The sequence below is a fragment of the Anopheles coustani genome, chromosome 3, assembly GCF_943734705.1.
Source record: "Anopheles coustani chromosome 3, idAnoCousDA_361_x.2, whole genome shotgun sequence".
In the NCBI taxonomy this organism is placed as follows: Eukaryota; Metazoa; Arthropoda; class Insecta; order Diptera; family Culicidae; genus Anopheles; species Anopheles coustani.
The window spans coordinates 56,785,345-56,805,607 of record NC_071288.1 but is presented as its reverse complement, the minus strand read 5'-3'; the positions used below and the strand labels follow the sequence as shown (position 1 = coordinate 56,805,607).

The 20,263-nt window shown below is 39.7% G+C and overlaps 5 protein-coding genes across 6 annotated transcripts; 2 read left to right on the top strand and 3 right to left on the bottom strand.

Moving 5' to 3' along the window:
• The first annotated feature begins 205 nt into the window (after positions 1 to 205).
• LOC131260838 (beclin-1-like protein) lies at positions 206 to 2,255 on the top strand. 2 transcript variants are annotated; one of them, XM_058262683.1, is made up of 3 exons: positions 206 to 1,481; positions 1,557 to 1,668; positions 2,116 to 2,255. In XM_058262683.1, exons 1-2 carry the CDS (start codon positions 322 to 324, stop codon positions 1,666 to 1,668), a joined length of 1,272 nt encoding a protein of 423 aa, XP_058118666.1. In that variant the 5' UTR covers positions 206 to 321; the 3' UTR covers positions 2,116 to 2,255. The 2 variants fall into 2 exon arrangements, with proteins under 2 accessions (XP_058118666.1, XP_058118658.1); XM_058262675.1 differs by lacking the exon at positions 2,116 to 2,255 and having other exon boundaries at positions 1,557 to 2,054.
• Positions 2,256 to 2,269: 14 nt separating this feature from the next.
• Positions 2,270 to 7,255, bottom strand: LOC131260475 (nuclear receptor binding SET domain protein-like). The gene is made up of 4 exons (XM_058262208.1): positions 7,045 to 7,255; positions 6,675 to 6,751; positions 3,276 to 6,592; positions 2,270 to 3,190 (listed from the first exon to the last, which is right to left on the bottom strand). The coding sequence occupies exons 1-4, from the start codon at positions 7,074 to 7,076 to the stop codon at positions 2,822 to 2,824; spliced, it is 3,795 nt and encodes a 1,264-aa protein (XP_058118191.1). The 5' UTR covers positions 7,077 to 7,255; the 3' UTR covers positions 2,270 to 2,821.
• Positions 7,256 to 9,253: 1,998 nt separating this feature from the next.
• Positions 9,254 to 10,544, bottom strand: LOC131261063 (uncharacterized). Its single transcript, XM_058262964.1, has 3 exons — positions 10,207 to 10,544; positions 10,020 to 10,137; positions 9,254 to 9,943 (listed from the first exon to the last, which is right to left on the bottom strand). The coding sequence occupies exons 1-3, from the start codon at positions 10,300 to 10,302 to the stop codon at positions 9,300 to 9,302; spliced, it is 858 nt and encodes a 285-aa protein (XP_058118947.1). The 5' UTR covers positions 10,303 to 10,544; the 3' UTR covers positions 9,254 to 9,299.
• A 713-nt stretch (positions 10,545 to 11,257) lies between these two features.
• On the top strand, positions 11,258 to 12,793 carry LOC131261146 (mitochondrial import inner membrane translocase subunit Tim17-A-like). The gene is made up of 3 exons (XM_058263079.1): positions 11,258 to 11,376; positions 11,645 to 11,818; positions 11,895 to 12,793. The coding sequence occupies exons 2-3, from the start codon at positions 11,675 to 11,677 to the stop codon at positions 12,294 to 12,296; spliced, it is 546 nt and encodes a 181-aa protein (XP_058119062.1). The 5' UTR covers positions 11,258 to 11,376; positions 11,645 to 11,674; the 3' UTR covers positions 12,297 to 12,793.
• A 2,160-nt stretch (positions 12,794 to 14,953) lies between these two features.
• Positions 14,954 to 19,577, bottom strand: LOC131263417 (uncharacterized). Its single transcript, XM_058265618.1, has 5 exons — positions 19,490 to 19,577; positions 16,733 to 16,768; positions 16,459 to 16,619; positions 16,213 to 16,367; positions 14,954 to 16,123 (listed from the first exon to the last, which is right to left on the bottom strand). The coding sequence occupies exons 1-5, from the start codon at positions 19,575 to 19,577 to the stop codon at positions 15,769 to 15,771; spliced, it is 795 nt and encodes a 264-aa protein (XP_058121601.1). The 3' UTR covers positions 14,954 to 15,768.
• Between the last annotated feature and the right edge of the window lie 686 nt (positions 19,578 to 20,263).

The following is a 20,263-nucleotide window of genomic DNA, read 5'->3' as shown; positions in this document are numbered from 1 at the left end:
CAGCTTAGGATCAAGTCAGAATCGAATCAAATCGATTCCCAAACCAATCAAATCTGATTCGAATCCTAATCGAATAAAATCTTCAGAATCCGTCAGATGGGATTCGAATCTTTAGAATCTGTCAAATGGGATTCGAATCTTTAGAATCCGTCTAGGGATCGAATCTTCGAATCTTCCGAATCCCGATTCTGCCAACACTAATATACATTTTACAAACAAAATTACGATTTCTTCGAAAGACAGTTAGGTGAATGTGGATATAGTTTGCGAATACATAAACGTTTGGATGCAACTAGTTAACACAAAGAATATTTTTTAAAGATGAACGACGCCAAGGTAAGCGTCAGTTTTTCTTGCCAACGTTGTTTGCAGCCCATCCATGTCGATGACGCATTTGCTAGTCTGGGCGAGCATACGCTGGCCGAACTGGCCCTACCAATTCACTCCCACTTGGAAATAGACCTGGAATCGCAGTCGGCCAGCTTCGACCACTTCGTACCGCCGTTTCGAGTAACAGATTCTACGAATGATACCAATGGATTTATGTTGCTCTCCGATGGCCCCGATAAAGAATCGCTTGGCCATAGTCTTCGTATCAAGGCGGAGCTGTTTGATACGCTATCTAATAATGCAGAGATTGACCATCCACTTTGTGACGAGTGCACCGACACACTTCTTGAACTGATGGATAAAGAACTAAAGATTGCTGAAGACGAGTGGAACGATTATAATAACTATCTCAAGAAATTAGAAATGACGGATGATGTGCCAAATATTGCAGAGCTTGAACAAGAGCTTGCCACATTGAAACTCGACGAAAAGGAGCTGCTGGATGAACTCGCTGAACTGTCGCGCGAAGAACAATCCGTTCGTCAAGCGGTAGACGAGCAGGAGAAGGAAAGACAACGGCTCGAATGCGAGGAGACCAAGTACTGGCGAGAATATACGAAGCATCGACGCGATGTCATAACCACCGAGGACGAGTTTCGTTCACTTGAATGCCAGATGGCATATGCTCAGAGTCAGCTAGAGAAGCTGAAGAAAACCAATGTATTTAATGCCACTTTTCACATCTGGCACTCTGGGCACTTTGGCACTATTAATAACTTTCGTCTTGGGCGGCTTCCGTCAGCACCGGTGGATTGGTCCGAAATAAATGCAGCTTGGGGTCAAACCTGCCTTCTTCTGTCTGCTTTGGCGCGCAAAATGAACTTCACTTTCAAGCAGTACCGGCTCGTACCGTACGGAAATCATTCCTACATTGAAGTGCTTGGCGAAAGCAAAGAATTACCCTTGTACGGTAATGGTGGCTTTCGTTTCCTGTGGGATTCAAAATACGATGCAGCAATGGTTGCATTTTTGGATTGTTTACAGCAATTTAAAGAGGAAATCGTCCGGCGAGATCCAGATTTCTGCCTGCCTTATTTGATGGAGAAAGGCAAGATCGAGGATGCATCTACTGGAAGCAGTTTTTCGATCAAGTAAGTATCATCGTTTTGATTGCTCGTCATCAGCTCGAATGAATCTAATATTTTTTCTTTGTTCGATGGCTATAGGATTCAGTTTAACTCCGAAGAACAGTGGACGAAAGCACTAAAATACCTACTGACCAATTTGAAATGGGTGCTGACATGGGTATCATCCCAGTTCACCGAAGAAAAAAGATAGGTGCGTTTCTATTGGGTCAACGTCAATCAGGATTTGGAGATTATAAAATGTGATATTACCACCCTGGTAGTTATCTTCAATTTAGGGCAATACCAAACTACAAATGTTATATAATGGAATAAACGGTAGGGAATGATACAATAAAAATACCGAGTTAATATATTGTACTTTTCATCATAGTAATATGGATAATCAGATGTCAAAACTAATTTCTAAACTTGTTAGGGTGATCTGTGACAAAGTGGCGTTTTCCTTAGCTTGCAATCGAATATTTCACTAGAAGTTGAAAGCAAGGTGGGTTCTAAGGGGGATAGTAATCACTTTGGTTGAAAGAAGTAAACAGACCAGCGGTGGCAACGTTTACTTAGAATTTCAGTATCTCGTTGTTCAGGGGAGTCCTGTTGGTAGAACAAGCTAACGATCACTTTCTTTGGGTATTTATTTTAGGTGGACAGCAAATATTTTCGGAAACTTTGAGACTATAGCATGCGGAGAAGTGACCTGGGCTCTGCGGCCATGAGCGGATCACGCGAAATTATTATGTATATATATTTATCTCAGTAAATCTGAAGCAATGAAAATACGAAAACGTTACCAAAACTTGAAGTACCAAGTTATGTTTTATGTCATTTCAATATGAAAAACATCACTTTTAATTCGTTGCTGTATTCACAGTGCACCACAAAGCATCACGGATCTGTAAACAATGATTTGATGACATGATGACAACAATGATTCGTCTTTATGTGGTCATTACACTCGCTCGAGCTCAGTATCGAAAAAGTCAAATAGCTTTAACAGTCTTAAGATATCTACATTGGTATTCTCTATGATAAACGCAACTCATTTCATCGTATTGCCGATCAATTGCAGCAGAAAGATTTTCAAACATGTTTGTACTATCATTACAAATAAAAAAAAAAACAACTAAGATTATAAAACTAAAAAAATTATAAATGTAAAGCAAACAAATTTTTCCTGAAAAAATGGTGATGATAGAAAATGATAATAAATATAATATTTAGCATCTTGATGCAGACGACCACATAATACGATGCGATGATAATTATTATATGTTTCATGTGCTTTAACTACCATCCCTAAGCAATCGTTATTCCTTTCAGTAGCCAATAAAATGACGACTTTTCTTCTCTTAAGTTTCGATATCGTTGTCTACTTTTTCCGTCTTGATAACGAACGTAGGTGATATCGCTGTGTAGTCTAGATCATCTAAATTGATTGTTTCAGGCTCAGCCTTTGGCACAAGCAAAATATCATCGTCACTTTTCCTTTTGTTTGGTTTCCCTGCTCCTTTCAATAAAGTTTTTTTCTTTGCTTTGTTTACTCCTATTTTTTTAATAGAAAGCAGCGACGGTCCACTGGAATTGCTATTGTTTGTATCCTTCTTCGGCGAACGGTATTTTTCACCTATAAAGCCGGAGCACTTGGAAGTTCCACACAGACATACCCGTTTCTTATTTCCCAAGCTCTCCAAATTGTAATTGAAAGTTAGCTCTTCACCCTGAAAAATATGTGAAAATAATAACAGAACATGGCTTTATTTAAACCGCCTGAGCGCTTGTTTCATTTTGAATTGTTTCACTCACCGGGTGGATATCTTTTATCGCAAACAATCCAATGACGCGTGCATTTCCAATGGTCCATTTTTGAGTTTCACAATTCGGCTCGCAAGAATGGTTTATAAAACGTGAAATATTGCCTTTTGTCCCGGCATCGATGGTCATGTCGGGATCCACCGTAAGAAAATAGTAGTTTGTGATCTTTCTCTCCTGGATCTCCTTAATTCTGCGGTTAAACTCGGCCATGTTGATGACTTCTCCAACGTACTCTATAACAAACGCTCCGCGTGCTATGGCTTCCTTTGCCACTAGTCCATAACCCTTGTCGGCAAAGTGACGCACCTCCAAGGATGGATAAATGCGCTTGGCAAAACGTTGATTTGAACAACGATTCTTTGCTGGGCAGGTGTTAGGAATACATTCGAACATCATTGTTCGGTTGATACATGAAGAGGTCGGGCCACAAGGATCCTCATCGTCTGAACGGCAGTAGCAGTTTGAATCGTCGTCTGATTGTGGTTGCTTAAGCGGGGCAACGTAACGGTTTGTTTTAATTTTTTGATAAACTGGAGTGGGTATTTTCTTTTTCCGAACAACCGGAGCTGTTAACGTTTTCATCTCCTGTATTGTTTGGTATATTTTGCTCGCTTCGGCCATGGCAATACGATATTGTTTGTCTAATGATCCCGATTTCTTCGTGTCAAGATTTTCCGAGTCATCATGCTGGTAAAGATACATCCTCCTTCTATTCATCCAGGCTACAGTATGGGATTGGAAGAATTTTACACAAATGGACGAAGCGCTTGGCTTCTGCTGCAGTAGATAATCCGATATCTCTGATGGTGGCATAATCAAAGCTGGCCACCAACGAAACGAACTATACTTTGCTATCACAATCTCATTGTACAAAGGAAGCCGTCCGGATTCACATTCTTCGCAAAAGTATTTGCCGTCCGGTATTTGGAAAGGTAGACAATCCTGGTGGATTGCGTTGGGGCACGTTTCGCAACAAATTAAATCTCCTCCTTTGCAACACAAAAAACACCAATTCACATTGAGAGCTATCTGATCAAGGCTGTGTTTGGGACATATGAGCTGCTGCGTGGTAAGCATTTCCGACCCGGCCGGAATGCAGCGCAGATCCGGATGGTACGAAGACGGACACTTGATACATCGTACTAGAGCTGTTTTGTCGTTAGAGGCTTTTCCCCTTGGATCGTCGGCGACGCAAGTATGGCACACGTGATATGGACAGATGATTGACTGACTATTAATTACTGCAAACTGTGGAAAAAGGCGTAAACATGAAATGTGGTACTGGCGAACGCACAAGCTACCAGCACAGCGACACTTCGTTTCGTTTTTGGTTTCTTCCAACTCATCATTGCACACAAAACAGCTTTGTTTCACGAGAACATCCTTCAACTCGCTACCCGAACAGTCGTTACAGTTAAAACGACGCTCATCCACCATTGTTTGCAGCTTCACTTGCTCCAATAGGTCGGCCGTCATACAATGCAAATGCATGTGACGATGGCACTTCATACACTTTACCACGCTTTGTGGGTGTTTACAAATGCAGCACACGTTGCCCTTCGGCAGACCCTTGGTAATGGATTTCGGGTCGATCTGGAAAATAAATTCTTCTTCCAACGTGGGTTTTTCTTTTTTAATCCGTACGGCAACAGAATCACCATGTTCACCACTGTGCTCTGCCATAAATTCATCAAGCATGTGGCATAAGTTACGCATTTGAGTTAATTTACGCAAGACCACGGTGCGCTTGCTTTTTTGATGATGAGCTCCGTCACTTTTGAGTGAGGTAATTTTCCTTGCATATTGTTCAAGCATGATTGTCTTCTCATCAGTGCTTTGATCATCTAGCAGGAATGTGCGCCCCAAATTCACAATCAGTTTGAACGCCAGCTCTGTGTAATGTTTGGAATCATCACTAAAAAGGGTTCCTTTCTCTTCACTTCCATGCATCGCTGCATCGGACGGTCCGGCTATAGTATTTTGTAACGTGGAGATTTGCTGCAGTTTCATTCTTTTTGTTGTATGTTCTGTTACAATCGGAATTACATCGTATGACGGACTTTCGGGAGTGGGGGAGCGTGTCCTCTTGTTCTGTTTTCCTTGTCCTTTTATAACTCGAATCGATGTCAAACGGACTCTTTCCAGTTCAACTGATAAGTCGAACTTTTCCAGGCGCAACTCAATGTCAATAGCGTTAAATTCCTCTGCCTGCTGTGATGCTACCTTCCAGTTATTCCGCAAAGCTACCTTCAGCGCTGCTTTCACAGCCTTCCCATATTCATAATTGTCCACTCGGGAACAATAATCAGCGAGTCCTCGAAATGATGCGATATAGGCCTCCCGGATCCATCCGCGGCGTCCCCGATCGCCAAAGAATGCAACATGTATCTCTCTTTGATTTGATCGCATTCGAATTATTTGATTCGTTTCTGGATCTATTCGTACGATGCATGGCCAATGAATTGTTTTCTGTGTTTGTGCTCCCCAATATATTTCACCAACGCGGTACTCTCCTACCAAGTCGATGGAGGATCCTTTCGCGCTATCGACATCCGATGGGTGATTATGATCAATCGTATTTTGTGGAAGAGCATTCTCCAAAAAAATATTGTCGTCGTTGATATTTTCGAAACTAACGTTCATTCCAATAATGTTGATCGCATCCATATCGAGCACATTATCTCGATGCTCCTCTAACATTGGCAACATTGGCGGCAATTCATTATCGACAGAAGTTTCTGCGGGAAAACTAGTTCCCAATTCTTTCACGTCTGTTGCATGTGCCATGTTCACTTCTAACTGCTGTACATCAGGCCCGATTTTAATGTCAATCATTGCGACCTCCTTTTTAGGTTTAATTTTGGCTGGCGATTTACCCACGAATTTCATTAGCTCAACAGGAACATAATTAATATTTTCTTTTTGTTTTTGGTGGCGTCCATAGCGACTCACACGACGGTTCCCATCGATGTTGATCTCAGTCAATTTAGGGCTCAGCGATGTTTGCAACTGTTTTAACAAATTCCGCCCCGATGGAGATTGATGAACGCTTTTTCTGTTGTCGTCGATGGAACGGTACACAACTTCGGGGTTCTTTTTTCCCGTATTCAGAGATTCATCGCTGTAATCACCTATCTCCGAAATGCTATTACTGTTCATGTCGGTGAAGGTATTTTCTCCCGTAGTTTCTAATGCGGGCTCATTGTTTTTCTCCCGACCAGATATTTGTTGCCCTGTAGGTGTACGCTCCTGCGATTTTACTCGGCTTTTTGTCGTTGTCGGCGAAACAAACATTGCTTCGATGTTTCCTGTTACACATAGTCAAAACATAAAAAAAAAACAGTAACAAATTAGGAATCTGCTTAAGAAGTAAATGGCAATGCATCTTACGCTGTTCCAAACTGGCATTGTCCTGAATGTGTTTTGTTTTCCCACTGGATGCTGATCGTTTTCGCGCAGCTGGTCTTCTATCAAATAAAGCGTAAAAAGTATTTTATTATTGTAATAGATCCATGTTTTCACTGTTCGAAACGTATTCAACAAGTTCGAAATAAAATACCGCCAAAATGGCGCGTAAAGACCACGACGCTTTGACAGCTTACCCAATTGCGTTCTGAGAAACAAACAAAAGCTAGCAAACTTGTTGCATCGCCGATACTTTATATTATTAGAATACTTAACATATTCGTAAATATTTTAGAATAAAATGTGTTTTTTGAAGAAATTGGTTAGGTTAACCTTATTTAAAACTGATACTTACTTTTCCCTAGAACGATTTGGCCGACCCATCATTTGTCGCGTCCTTTGGATGATTTCTCTCAAGATTCTGTCCGAAAAGTTTTAACGCGATTATCGACGACGCTTATTATGGATTACATTAACAACGCAAAACAACATAAGCAAGATAAACGAACGAATGAAATTTCACAAAAAGAACAAAAAAGATTAATACATAAAATTGCTAGCCGACTGCAAGTACTGACGCACAATGAATACCACGGTCGTCATATAACTGGGTAGCGTAATGTAGACCAATTTGACACATATTTACCAGCGGAATTTCAACACGACACTTGCCCAAGGTCCGTTTAGACAAGGTCCCATCAAAACGATAAAAACAGATGCTCAAAACTATTGAGGCTATCAGGATTAGAAGGACCGAAAGCGAGGGTAAGAGCCCCGCTACACGACCCGAAAACTCAAAAACTTCTCGGCGAGAAGAGGGGAACAACCGAGAAGTTAACGTCAAAAACTTTTCAGCTCCGTGAGCTGAAAACTGCACCCGAGAAGTTTTTGGCAGCTAACCGAAAACTCAAATGCGTCAGAAGAAGAAGACGAAAAAGAAATAAATGTAAACATAACAAATCTCAAAAACAAAATAAACGAATATATGGTGATAAATTTACGTGTTTCTTTTGTAGTTACGGTTAGTTAATATTTTGTTATTTTATAGCTAGAATATCAATTATAAATTCACTATAGATCAGGGGTTCGCAAAGTCCGGCCCACCAACTGATTCCAAAATCTAAAAGTTTCAAAAAGTTTAATGATAAAGATTAAAATATTTTATTCTACCACTTTTTATGTAACTTGAGAACATCAAAATCTTCCTTCTTCATGCGAAGAAAGTTAATTATAGTTTCATTTGCTTGCTCTGCTACAGTATTGTCCAGCAAACGGTTGCCATCTTCTTGCCTCCGCACAATACGCCTGTTGCGTTGTTGCAAGTTTTGGGTACTCAACTCGATGACCCGCGATAGGGTAGTTAGCCACACTTCAACAGATTATCCATCTTTTACTTTTTGTGTGAATTGAAATAAGATCTTGTTTGCTTTGAAGGAAGATTTTTGAGTTAACTGAAAAATCAAAAACAAAAACCTCGTTGCGCCGCAAAGTTTTGAGTTTGCGGCTCGTGTAGCGTGGCTCACAGAATTGGTACCACAAAACGCGGCTACACGAACCGAGAAGATTTTGACGTAAACTTATACGGTTTTTGAGTTCTCGGTTGGAGTTTTCGGTTCGTGTAGCGGCCCGGTAACTGTCCAGTTTTTTCGACGATGTCCCATACAACACGTAAACAACAGAACAAAAAAGCGAAAAAAAGGCTTCGTTTCCGCGCATCGTCTCGATACGTAGGTGACGTCGTTTTGAATCGTCGAGACGGCCAGCCTAATATGATTTCCCAACGAGAAATTTTGGCGTTATTTTGGGGTAAAAGAATTCCCTTCAGAACTGCCCGCTCTTCTTTTCAGAATTCTTTTACTCCTTCTTTTGCAGCAGATTTCCAATGCAATCTAGGCGTAAACCGACTTCTGAAAAGAAGGGTAAAACAATTCTGTTTATACTTGCGGGACGCCTCAAAACAGCCGGGCACGACCGGTTCCGATTTTCTTTCGACTAGTATGTTTATGTCAAAGATGCGATTTGTTTACTTTTTGCTCTTTTTTTTGCAACAGATTTTGTTCATTACTCTAGGTTGAACAATACGCTAAATTCAAACATGAAAATGATCAAATAACTGCAAAACACATTTTATGGAACTTTGCGTTATTACACGAGCGGACAGCATTGTTATGTCAAAAGCCAATTTTGGCAGAAAAATATTGGGCAAAGATGACAGAAAAAGACCTCGTCTAATAAGGGTATTATGCGGAGTCCATGTCTACCAAAAATACACTTGGCAAGGTTCTTTTTGGTAGGCATGTATACCTTTGGTAGGAAAGTGCAGCAAGGTTCTCCTTGGGATGTACAGTAGAATTTTTGCGGTTGTTGGTTTATCGAATCCCATGGGAAACTAGACTAAGAGGTATACCATGCAACATTTAATTCCCTTTGTACAACGGAGTATCTCAGCGTAGTTGATGATTTCAGCGTACATATAGTATGAAGTCACGCTTCAGATTCAACTAATTCGGCGGTTTTCTCTAATTATTCGCGTTTGACTAAGCTTTAACAATCAGTTTCGACGTCTCAAAGGTGCTTTTCTATATTTATTCTTTTTCCATATTGACCAGCTTAATACATTATGATAGTTAAATCAGACCGATCCACATCTATCGTAGTTGGAGGAGGTTCTCTGTTGATTATATGTCTACGCCAAATGAGCAGACCGATATTGGAGCAGTGCAGCAATATTGGCAAAAATAGAACCCAATAGCAAGCTCCAAGGGAAGCTAGCCCCGTTGAACTGTAGGGTATTTGAACTGTCAATGTATCCGTTACGGCTATGTTATCGATAAGCGTACTGCCGAAAAGTGCGCCCCACATAATCATAGTCAGCGCAGTAGAGGCAATCACTATTCCATTCCAAATGAATAGTCCAAAAACACTAAAAATTGGTTCAACGGGATTGAAAAGTACATTAATAATAGAAAAGGCGGCCGATGCACTGGCGAACGCGATTGCAATTCCAAGGAAAACAACTGTCGAAACCCATAGGCCAGAGTTGATAAAGTTGCTGCGTTCGTTAACAGACAGGTCTTGTCGGTTCATTAATTGCGTTTTTTTGTCGGACATGCTCGCGGTTGCCGATTTGGAAGTTCGTATAGGACAATCTGACGGGCGTAAACCTTTCAAAAGCAGTAAAACCTCTTCTGTTCGGCTTTCTTCAGTATCTTGACAACTTAAAGCGCAGACATACTCTCGGTAAAGACAAGTCACTGAAGAAAATAAAGAGAAACATTAAATAAATTCTTCAAAGGCATCGTGTTTGTTGTATCCGCGCAGAAAACTTACTTGTTAAGTCGTAGTATCGTGGATTGGGGAGAAAATTCTGCGTCAGGGATCCAACAAACAATCCATAGTTGATTTCACTATTTTTGAATGCACTACTTTCGTAGGCTTCGGATGAAATCTGTAAAAGATCAGTATTATTGTAGCAAATTGTGTATCTACTCCAAGAACTACTTATATTACACATTACCCAGTAAGGAGTACACAGAGAAACGATGAGAACGGCCAATGAACCGCAAGATAAAATGAATGTAGCGAACAGCAAATTCCACTTTGTTTTGGCCATTTTGAGACAACCGTTGCAATCACGTTTGATATGTTCGATTTAGAAACACTTAAACAAATGAACTAATTTATTCGCATTTTTACACTTTCTCATCCAACATTTGATGGCCTCACAGAGCTCAAATAGTTGTTGCAGTAAAACTGAGTCATTTGGCCCGTAAAGTGGGGTTGCACCTGTGATGGATGGCGCGTACGAGTGAGACTCAGATAAGAGTTTAATTGGCTATCAAAGCTTGATAACGATTGTTTGTTATCGATGTGATGAAGCTTTCACACTTTCATATTCCCATGCAGTAAGAGTGTAGGTTTCGGTTGCTTGCCGACTATAGAACTACATATTTGGAATGTCTTGAGACTGCATTCCACGAGAATCAATATTTCGAATCGACAGAAAACGATCTTTCTAGGCGTGTATGTTCGGAATGATATTTATCTAAATCTTAAATATAATACTGCGCAATACTAGCGTATTAAGTCAAAATGAATTTCATATGTTGATTATAATACAATACACGAAAACAGTGATATCAAGAAAAAATAAAGATGCTATAGTTCTTTTTTTAATTTCCTAATTATTCTTGAGCCAAAATTTGTATTTAGCTACATAGGCACATGAAATGAGCAAATCACATTTGACAGCAGCATTTGCTCTCATTTAGTGATAGTGATGGATAGATTGTTGAGGATCCATCTTTGTAGATTTTGTTTTGCAACGATAGGAACTGAGTTTGGTTCTGCAAACGAATCATGCAAATCATTATTTCAAATACTGCTGTGATGCAGCATATTTCAAGCTGAAGTTTATTTATTACTTTTGTTATAATTTGTTCTTTACATTTATTTTATTTCAACTCTGGACGGAATATAATTCCTGCAGTTCACAGGTCCAATAATTGGATCGATATAGAAATGCTGGGTTCAGAACTGTATCATCAACTCTACTTAGTAACATTTGACAAGATTCCCGAACGAACGATCAAGTAGAACGAACGAGAAAAGAATAAAAAGTTGATGTAACAAACGTGGGTTTTAAGCAAATCCTTGTATAAAGTCTGCTTCATTTCGTGTTTCTAGGGTAGGTGTGAATAATAAGCTTGATTGAGTGCGTACTATGGAAACGCGAAGGGATAAGCAATTTCTGTGAGGTGACCGGTGGATAAGTTCCCATGATGTGGTTTTGCGTAATAGATGCATGCTTTGACAACCATACAAATCTGAGACCTATGCTCTTTGAGTGTGAAAATAGTTGTAACTATAAATTAGAACAATTCATTGTTACTTTTTCGTGACAAATAGAATAAGTAGAATAGTTCAATACATCAGTGTGTAAATTTTCTTTTTAGGTGTAAAACAATAAACAAAACTCGAGGACCATGGAGGAGTACGCACGTGAACCATGTCCGTATCGTATAGTCGACGATTGTGGCGGTGCATTCGCAATGGGATGTATCGGTGGCGGTGTGTTCCAAGCTATTAAAGGATTTCGGAATGCACCATCTGGCTTCAACCGGCGTTTGGTATGAAGCTGCTTGCTTTCACAGAGCGACTCGTAGGATTCGCAACAATTGGACCTAATTTTATTTTTCAATTTAGCTTGGCAGCTTAACAGCGATTAAAAGTCGCTCCCCGATTATCGCAGGCAACTTTGCTGTATGGGGTGGAATGTTTAGCACCATCGATTGTACACTAGTTCACTTCCGGAAAAAAGAGGACCCTTGGAATTCCATCATAAGTGGTGCGGCTACGGGAGGAATTTTGGCAGCACGAAATGGTGTCCCGGCTATGATTGGAAGCGCGGTGATCGGAGGTGTTCTATTAGCTTTGATCGAAGGTGTCGGCATTATGTTTACCCGTATTTCTGCTGAACAGTTCCGAAATCCTGCTCCACCGACGGACGATCCTTCGGCTCTCGGTGACCCGGGGCAACAACAAATGCCTCCGTCTGCATCGTCACCCTTTTCGTTCGGACAAACTGGACAAAATAACTATCAGTAAGAATCCGCGCAAGTCGGACGATAGAGAATAATGCCGTCAATGTCAGTAGGGCGTATATGATTGAATTGGAAACATCTCGGTCATACATAGTGAAGTTGTTAAGATCGTTTTTTTCTGGCTAAGTGTACATTTTAGGATTTAGTTAAAATTCATGAAAGCTATGATGTATGAGATTTTGTACATTTTTACTACCGATTATGTGTACCTCGTTCATGTGCATGCGTTCGTTATTATCCTGCTAGCAAGACCGAATACACATTTTCTACAGGCAAAAGTATAGTGTATGAATGTGTTTGCTTGGAATGGCATCTCGTGTAGTAATTGATCATTTTCGTTAACTGAATTTCTTTCCTGTGATGATTTTATCTGAAAGCTTTGACCATACGAAAATGAGATATTACTCGACATAAAAAAACACACATGGATGAGAGTATATATGAATGTGGTAAGACGATTTGTAACGAACAGAGCTAATAAGAATTGGAATACACAATCAACGTGAAATGGTAAACAAAAGACCCGATACTCTTGTTGGGTATGTGTAAATAAAACTGAAACATAGCACAGATTGTGTTATTCAGGCACAGAAAAACATAATCTTTTTAATTTTGCTCTAACAACATGTCAACGCATAGTAAAAAAAAGTTTATAAAATTGTCATAAAATAATTGTAAGAATATAAATTCATTAACTCTATCCCCCGTTGTACTTTTCTAAAAAGTCTTCCCTCTATTCAGCAAATACATGCTAAATAAGTCTTGTAGTGATGCTTAGTGAACCGCTGAGCGGTTGTAATCTTGTAGATGTCATTTAACTCTGTTCATATTCGTCCGCAAAATTTTGTTCAATTCGGTATTTCGATTTTACTGGTATCTGAAATCACGCCTCTTTTAATTAGCTTTCCTTTGTCCACCGGCACGACCTTAGTTTATGACATGGATCGTCTGGCGTCATTCAGATGGCATGATGAGATTTTTATGAACATCGACATCCCCAAGAGGGACAAGGCCTCTCTCCGAAGAGAGTTTTCGGTGACCGAAAGACGGTACAGTCGACTCTCGATGAGCAAGTTGCAACGTGATAGAACGCGCCACATTGAGGGTAACCCCCCGTAACATTCTGTTGAAGATTTTCGTCCGAATTAGATTACATGGTGTAGACGGGCTGACGGACATATTTGGGGTACACATGCTTTGTAGGAAGGTGCACAAAGAAAAGTAAATAAAAAACAGTTAGCGAAAACGGTGGGTAAAGGCACAACGTAAATCAATACACGCATACTTATTTCTAGTTCATAACTCAGCAACCGTAGCTGCTTATTTCCTACCACTATTGATAATTCGAACTCTCGATAAATCGAACTTTTTTCTGGGTCCCTCCAACTTCGAATTATTGAGAGTCGACTGTATATTATAGATCGGTGGTCAGCCGTTCGTAACACCGGGGGGTGCCAGACTCGAGATTCGATCCCACGCCTGTGGCCTGGTGTTTCCTCGCGCTACCGCTGCTCCATGGGCACCCCCGAAATTGTATTTTACAACCACTTAAATATTGGTAGAATCGTATGGTCTACTGGTAGAATCATTTTTATAATACTCGTTACAGAGTAGTCGTCCAGCTTCGTATGTCCTAGCGAAAGAGATGATGGTAACGAACCTTTCTCCTATTGGCCGCAATAACAGACGACTTCGTGGCATTATATTTTATGATAGCGATAGGTTGTTATATTGAAGCGGAGTTGTTGGTATTACAAAAATAACATGTTCAATATTACTAAGTTTTAATTTTAGGATGCCTTAAATTACCATTTTATATTTTCTTTTACATCCTCAAGTTTCAAACAAAAGAAATGTAAAATACATACAAGAATCGAATCATTTTGATAAAATTATATTCAAATAATTAATTTTACCACTCATTTGGTTACACATGCTCGGGATTGTGCCTAGGGTACACTTTAGATTTTTTTTATAGACCACCAACTACCAGTACAAGGAATTTTAATTCTTTCTTACCCTAGCTAGTGCGCAAAATTGATTAAACACAGGTTTGCCCGAGCTTCATTAGCGCAAGCTAAATCCCTCAGTAAGTTCCTTATTTTGTCTCGCATAAAAGGCATGATGACCGAAACTTGATATTTTAGATATTCATCACTTGTTTCGTATAATATTATTTTGCAAATAATAAACATTTTTAATAATAAAATATTGGGTATCTCAATTAATTATTATCAAAATATTATTTGTACTTGAGATAACTTTTTGCAGAATCAGTTAAAAAGAAAAATCTGAACCATGCGGTATACGGACTTTTGTGAACGAACCTCGTCAAGAAACCATTCCATGCACGGTGGTGTTATCGAAGCTGCCAGCAGAGGACACGAAGCAGAGCTACATACTTTCAACAGCTTCGGATAGAACTTCGTGAAGTCAAGAAACCCCTTTTTTATATTCAGAGAGAGAGTGCCTACGGTTCCATAGGAATAGATCTGAACCGTTAGACGTAAGTTTATTGGATAAAAACGTGTTGAAAAGCTCAGGAAAAATCAACAGTATAAATATAGACTATTAAATAGTATGTTAAATGAATGCAAAAACAATATAAATGACGCGAAAACAAAATAATAATAATAATTCGATTGATACAAATTTTGCTGGTTTAACCATTGACTTTAATTTATTTTACATCCATATTTATCTGTTGTATAACTCGCTCTTATAATCTATTTTTTATATACAAATTGAGGAAAATTATGGAAGTTCGTGTGTCCCTATTTCACTGTTTCTTTCTTCTTTCCTGTATTATGCGCAGGATTCCAGGATAATTTTGCACAAAATCCACGACGCAAAAAAACCCTTTACGTCATTTGAACAGATAGTCTTCCACGAATCGTGTTTGATAAACTTTACTTTCTTGTTGGTATAACGTCTGGAATATTTGACCAAGAAAGTGATGTTGGCGCCAAATTTGGCGAAGGAAATGAGTTTCTATCACCATCCCAGCCATCGATGAACGTCGCTAAATATCCAGCCATGTGCAAATTGCAGTTAAGTTTGGCAATATTCATCTATGGTGATAGATTGTCATTTCAGGGTTTGCGCTATCACTTCGGGTCCGTAAGGTGTGCGTTTGACGCGATAGTGAAGTAAGCGATAAAAGTCAACATTAGCACCCGATTATGGGCTTACAGTAATCCACCAACGGCAATCCTGGCTCATAAAAGTAGATACTTTTAATCGTCTGCAATGGTGCTGCACTAACTTTCCCTCGAAGATTCGATCTCCCGTAGAGTATGATTACGAGCCTTCGACAGGTCCATTACAGAGGTATAATAATTTTAAAAGAATGAGAATAACTAACGGAATTAGCAGACATGGTAAGAAAAATAAAATCTTCCTCCGAAACCCAGACAGAGTGGGATCTGTTCCAGACCTGATTGACAAAAATCGACTAAATTTTTTTATCGAAGATTTCAGGCGCTCATCGATGCTCCATTTTTGGAACTTGTACTAAGCAGTTTCCGAGTGAACGAGCCAGTTGAGCCATCAGAATCCGACGGCACTGCAGCAGCGGCAGCTGCGGCCGCATCTAGCAGCAACATTTGTCCTATTTCCTCGTCGGTCGATGCCATCAACCGGTCCGCAGTGGGACTGTCGTCGTAGCTGGCGTCGACGGTGGCATACGGAGTGCGTGTGGCCATGGAAGGCTTCTTGCTGCGACCATGATCCCGACGGCGAGTAGCTGCGGGTCTACTGGATGTGAGGAGTTGCCGCTCATCTCCTAACACGAGACCCAATTCAGGTGATGTTAGTGATTGTTTGTTAGAGCTGCAAAGAAAATTAAAACCGAAATCAACTCCAGTCATGAGGAAATTATTCGCGGACCCGTTGTGGTTGTGCCACCCACAGGAACGTACTCATTGCCTGCTTCCGCCGATCTAGCTGCAAGTTTAGTGCTTGCTTCCTGTAGCGAATCTGTTTCGATTGCGTCCGTATCGTCGGTAAAGTAAAACGGTGCCGCCGCTAATGGTGGCGAAGGATGCATCACCTTGCCAAATGGATAGTATGGGTTCTTGGTAATAGAAAAACCGCATGATTATGAAATAGCATGAACGTATGTATGCGATGGAACTATGTGGTTTGCCCTCTTGGAGCGAACTTACCTTGTTCGGGAGAACCCTGACCAAAGCCCACCGGTCAGCGGCGGTTAGAATAGAAGGAAGATTGTTGGTTTGGTCCGGAGCAGGTAACCCACGAAAAACCAACGATGCTGGAGCATCATTCGAAACTGCACGTTTCGGTGGGCCACCTCGTTTGCCGTGTGCTGCATAAGAAATGAACATTAACCATGTGCGTCCAACAAGTAGCATTTCACATCACTGATGCAGTCTTGAGGCAATTTTGGGACACATTGATTGGTGACCTAACATAGCTTACCTCCCCAACAGGAGTGTCCATAGCTCAGACAAGAGCCTGCATTACCACAAATGGCGAGCATTATCGAAGGGAAGAGAAAACAAAATACATGAGAGAGCAACGAAACGAACAACGTCCGTTAATTGGTTTTCAGTTTTGACTACGATAGCTCACGTTTGAATTCGATGGGTGAAAAACTGTTGATGGATGGATGGAGTGCAAAGGAACGAAAGAAGTGCAAAGTCTCAAAGAAATTAAACTCTGTAGTATTTCCCATGGCCCTATGTCCTAAAATTCCCTAATCAAAACGTTTGTTTGGTCACATGGGAGCGCCGTTTGTTTACTTCCGTTCAACGCTGACATTAAAAGTACACGTATGCCTTAAAATATGATTGGCCACGAAATATTTAGCTTTTGGACAAAAACACGTGCATCGATTAAAATTTCAATGTATCTAAGATTATTATTAATACGAGAATTAATATCTTCTTAATGAACAGATTTGACCCTTTCACTCTAGAACAGCACGTACTCAGGGATAGTTTTGTAAGGAGAACCTTCGGAGTTTGGTGAAATAACAAAATGAATCAATAAGTGCTCAAAACATCGTTGAAAATTCTCTTTTTTAATGATTTATAGAAGGATTTTATGGGTTGAAAATAATATTTAATAAACATTTCAATGCAACGACAAAGAAAACAATAAAATTACATATACACGTGACTCTAACTTGTTACGCTGCATGACCCTTTTATCCAAGTACGACTCCTGTTTGTGCTTTCTTGCTATATGAGCTCATAGTTTGACCACTGATAAAAGAGTAATTACTATTTTCGGGGAGGTTTATTGCGAGATCTGCTACATGACTTGATAAGCTAGGATGTTATATTCGGATACCAGCAATAAACCGTAGCACATGATTAATTTATGGAGTCGACCAGCAGAGTATATGACATCGGCAAGTTGTAGTAGTCAGCATGCTATCGATTTATCAACACTTTCTCATTCATTTTGCTACTCCAGGTGTTGTTCGAACTTTTGCTATTGTAGTCCTTCCTTCCGTAGGCTTCCGATTTGAGCGTACTTTATTTCATCTACATCTACTAATGTAGTAGTTTTTGATATCTTTGCAACGATGACGCACATTCAACCATAGCCAGCAGGGGCATGGAAAAGGTACAACCTTGGTCAATTAGGTAACATGACACATTGCACCAATTTTGGTCGATACGGAAAGATTGTTTGAGTTGGTTTCAGTTTTCAATTTGGATGATTCTGGAATATATGTAACAAATCCAGAAATGTTTAGACATCAGAATCAAGATTATTATAAAATATGAAATAAAATATTTGAAATTTTTTTTGTGCTCCACGCGTTTTGAGGTCATTCTTTATCCATTCCATAGATCAGGTGAAATTGGAACTGCATGAATGAAACATGTTGTCATGCATTGTCATCTTTATAACAAACCCATCACTTTTCATAAGCTTTAGTAAGTGCGTTTATGATGTGACGCGTATTGTTTGTCCCCATATCCTCAATATTATTTTTAAATTTCACGAAAGTGCATCCTTATGTACATTGGGGTTGGTCGATGTAACTGAACGGAACTTGTCTTAAAGGATGGCTTTCGGGAACAGCACGGCCCTTGATAGTCTACCCGATCTAACGAAAAGTTGATTTTTTTTTCTGAACATCGAAGTATAAGAACATCGTGGGTGGGCTTGCGGATGTAAAAAATAAACTATTTACATTTTTGTGTCTATGCAACCCGTATTACACACAGCTCATATTAAACATATCCGCTGAAAAGTCCTATATGCACCCATGTGTTGACCCTGAGTTAAAATATTTGTCGTCGCCGTGGGCTTAGATCAATGCAAACAAATCGAAAAAGACATAGCAGAAGCTAGTAGAAGGGTTTGTATCTTTTCTGTATCCCTTAAGCTTTTTATGGAGAAAAAAACTGAACAGGGTTAACTGAGGAGAGAACAAATTTCTCCCCAACTCTACCGGGTTAAGCGGGTTGGTGACGTCACCGAATAAAGTAAAAAACCCTGACTGAAAGGAGCGAATGTTGAATGAAAACCGAAACGCAACAGAAGACATACATGACGCAACCTTTGGTCGCGAATGTGTTCTTGTCGATGGGTTCCTGATGGTAGGCTGGATGGAATAATGCGCCTTTGAGCAATTGTTTTACGGAGGCTTTGGCACTTTGTGTGCAAGGTGCTATGTTGACGGAGCACGCCTTATCATCATAGCCTTCGAGCTTGGCCTTTGGCTTCTCGTGGATAAACAAAAGGGTATCAAACATGAAAATGAATTCTTCCACATACACTGGTGGTTAATCAAAGAACATTTTCCTTTCATCGGACGTAGAGAAAAAATGGAATCGTGTATATCATATCCAGGAAGATTTTTATGGATAATTCCTACTTAATGTAGCAAAAACCGTTCTCTATACTGTATAACAATGTGTTGACTATGTCTTCTAAGCCATACATCCAGATTTTCTATGTAACAATCTTTTGTTATCATGAAATGTTCATCAATGCACAATTATATTTTCATTGAAAACCAATTAAAAAAATAGGTTTGCGATTACCTTTAAAAATATATTTTAAGGCTCTGGCTGTGTATTAAACACATGGAAATTAAACCAAACTTAGAGCTGTTAGAATAGACGTAAGGGAATCATATAAAGTTAACTTTTCAAAGCCATCAATTTATTTAATACATTTTCTATGTTGCGGTACATATACTAATTTTAATACCTTTCACGTGCTGAAAGCACAAACATGTGATCACAAGTATCGCCATCATAACCCGGAGTCTTGTCCCATAACGACACTTGCTGATCATTTTCACTGGCTAGTTTTTATATGCTTAGTTTTAAATTTATTATACCTTAAGGGTATCGTAGTGTAGTGTAAAATACAAGCGAATAAATTAATTAAAAATCCATGTGCTGCAAATTGAATTATAAACGCTATTTTCACTATTGCTTTTAGTTTGCTATATGCAATGCTCTTTCACTTCACAATCCGGTCACACACAAAATGCTGGTAGTCGATGCACGCAAATGAAGTAAACGAAAAAGATGAAATAGTTTGTACAATTCCACTAGAAAATGTTCACAGCGCTGGACACTACCCGAAACGAAAGTAATACCTCTACTGATTATAGGGAGCGTCGATGGCAACGTACCAACAGTAACTGCCAGCTTTGCGCGGGATCAGCTTTGTCTTATATAGGGAGAACCGAAACATACAACTCCACCTACTCGCAGCATGATCCAGTTCGCGAATCCTTCCAGTGATAACGATTTGTAGGCGATTTGAAAATTTGCAACATGCGCAACATGCTGTGACATTCAATGATGCTACATTATATGTGTAGCAGTCCGACGAGACATTCCAACAAATCATATTTCTACAGAATTTTTCCTTAAAGTATTTCTGCGTTTTATCGTACTTGAATAAACAACAAAATTCAAGGTTACAAAAAATTATGCAAACACCTCAAGAAGCTTTATTTGAATTCTGTAT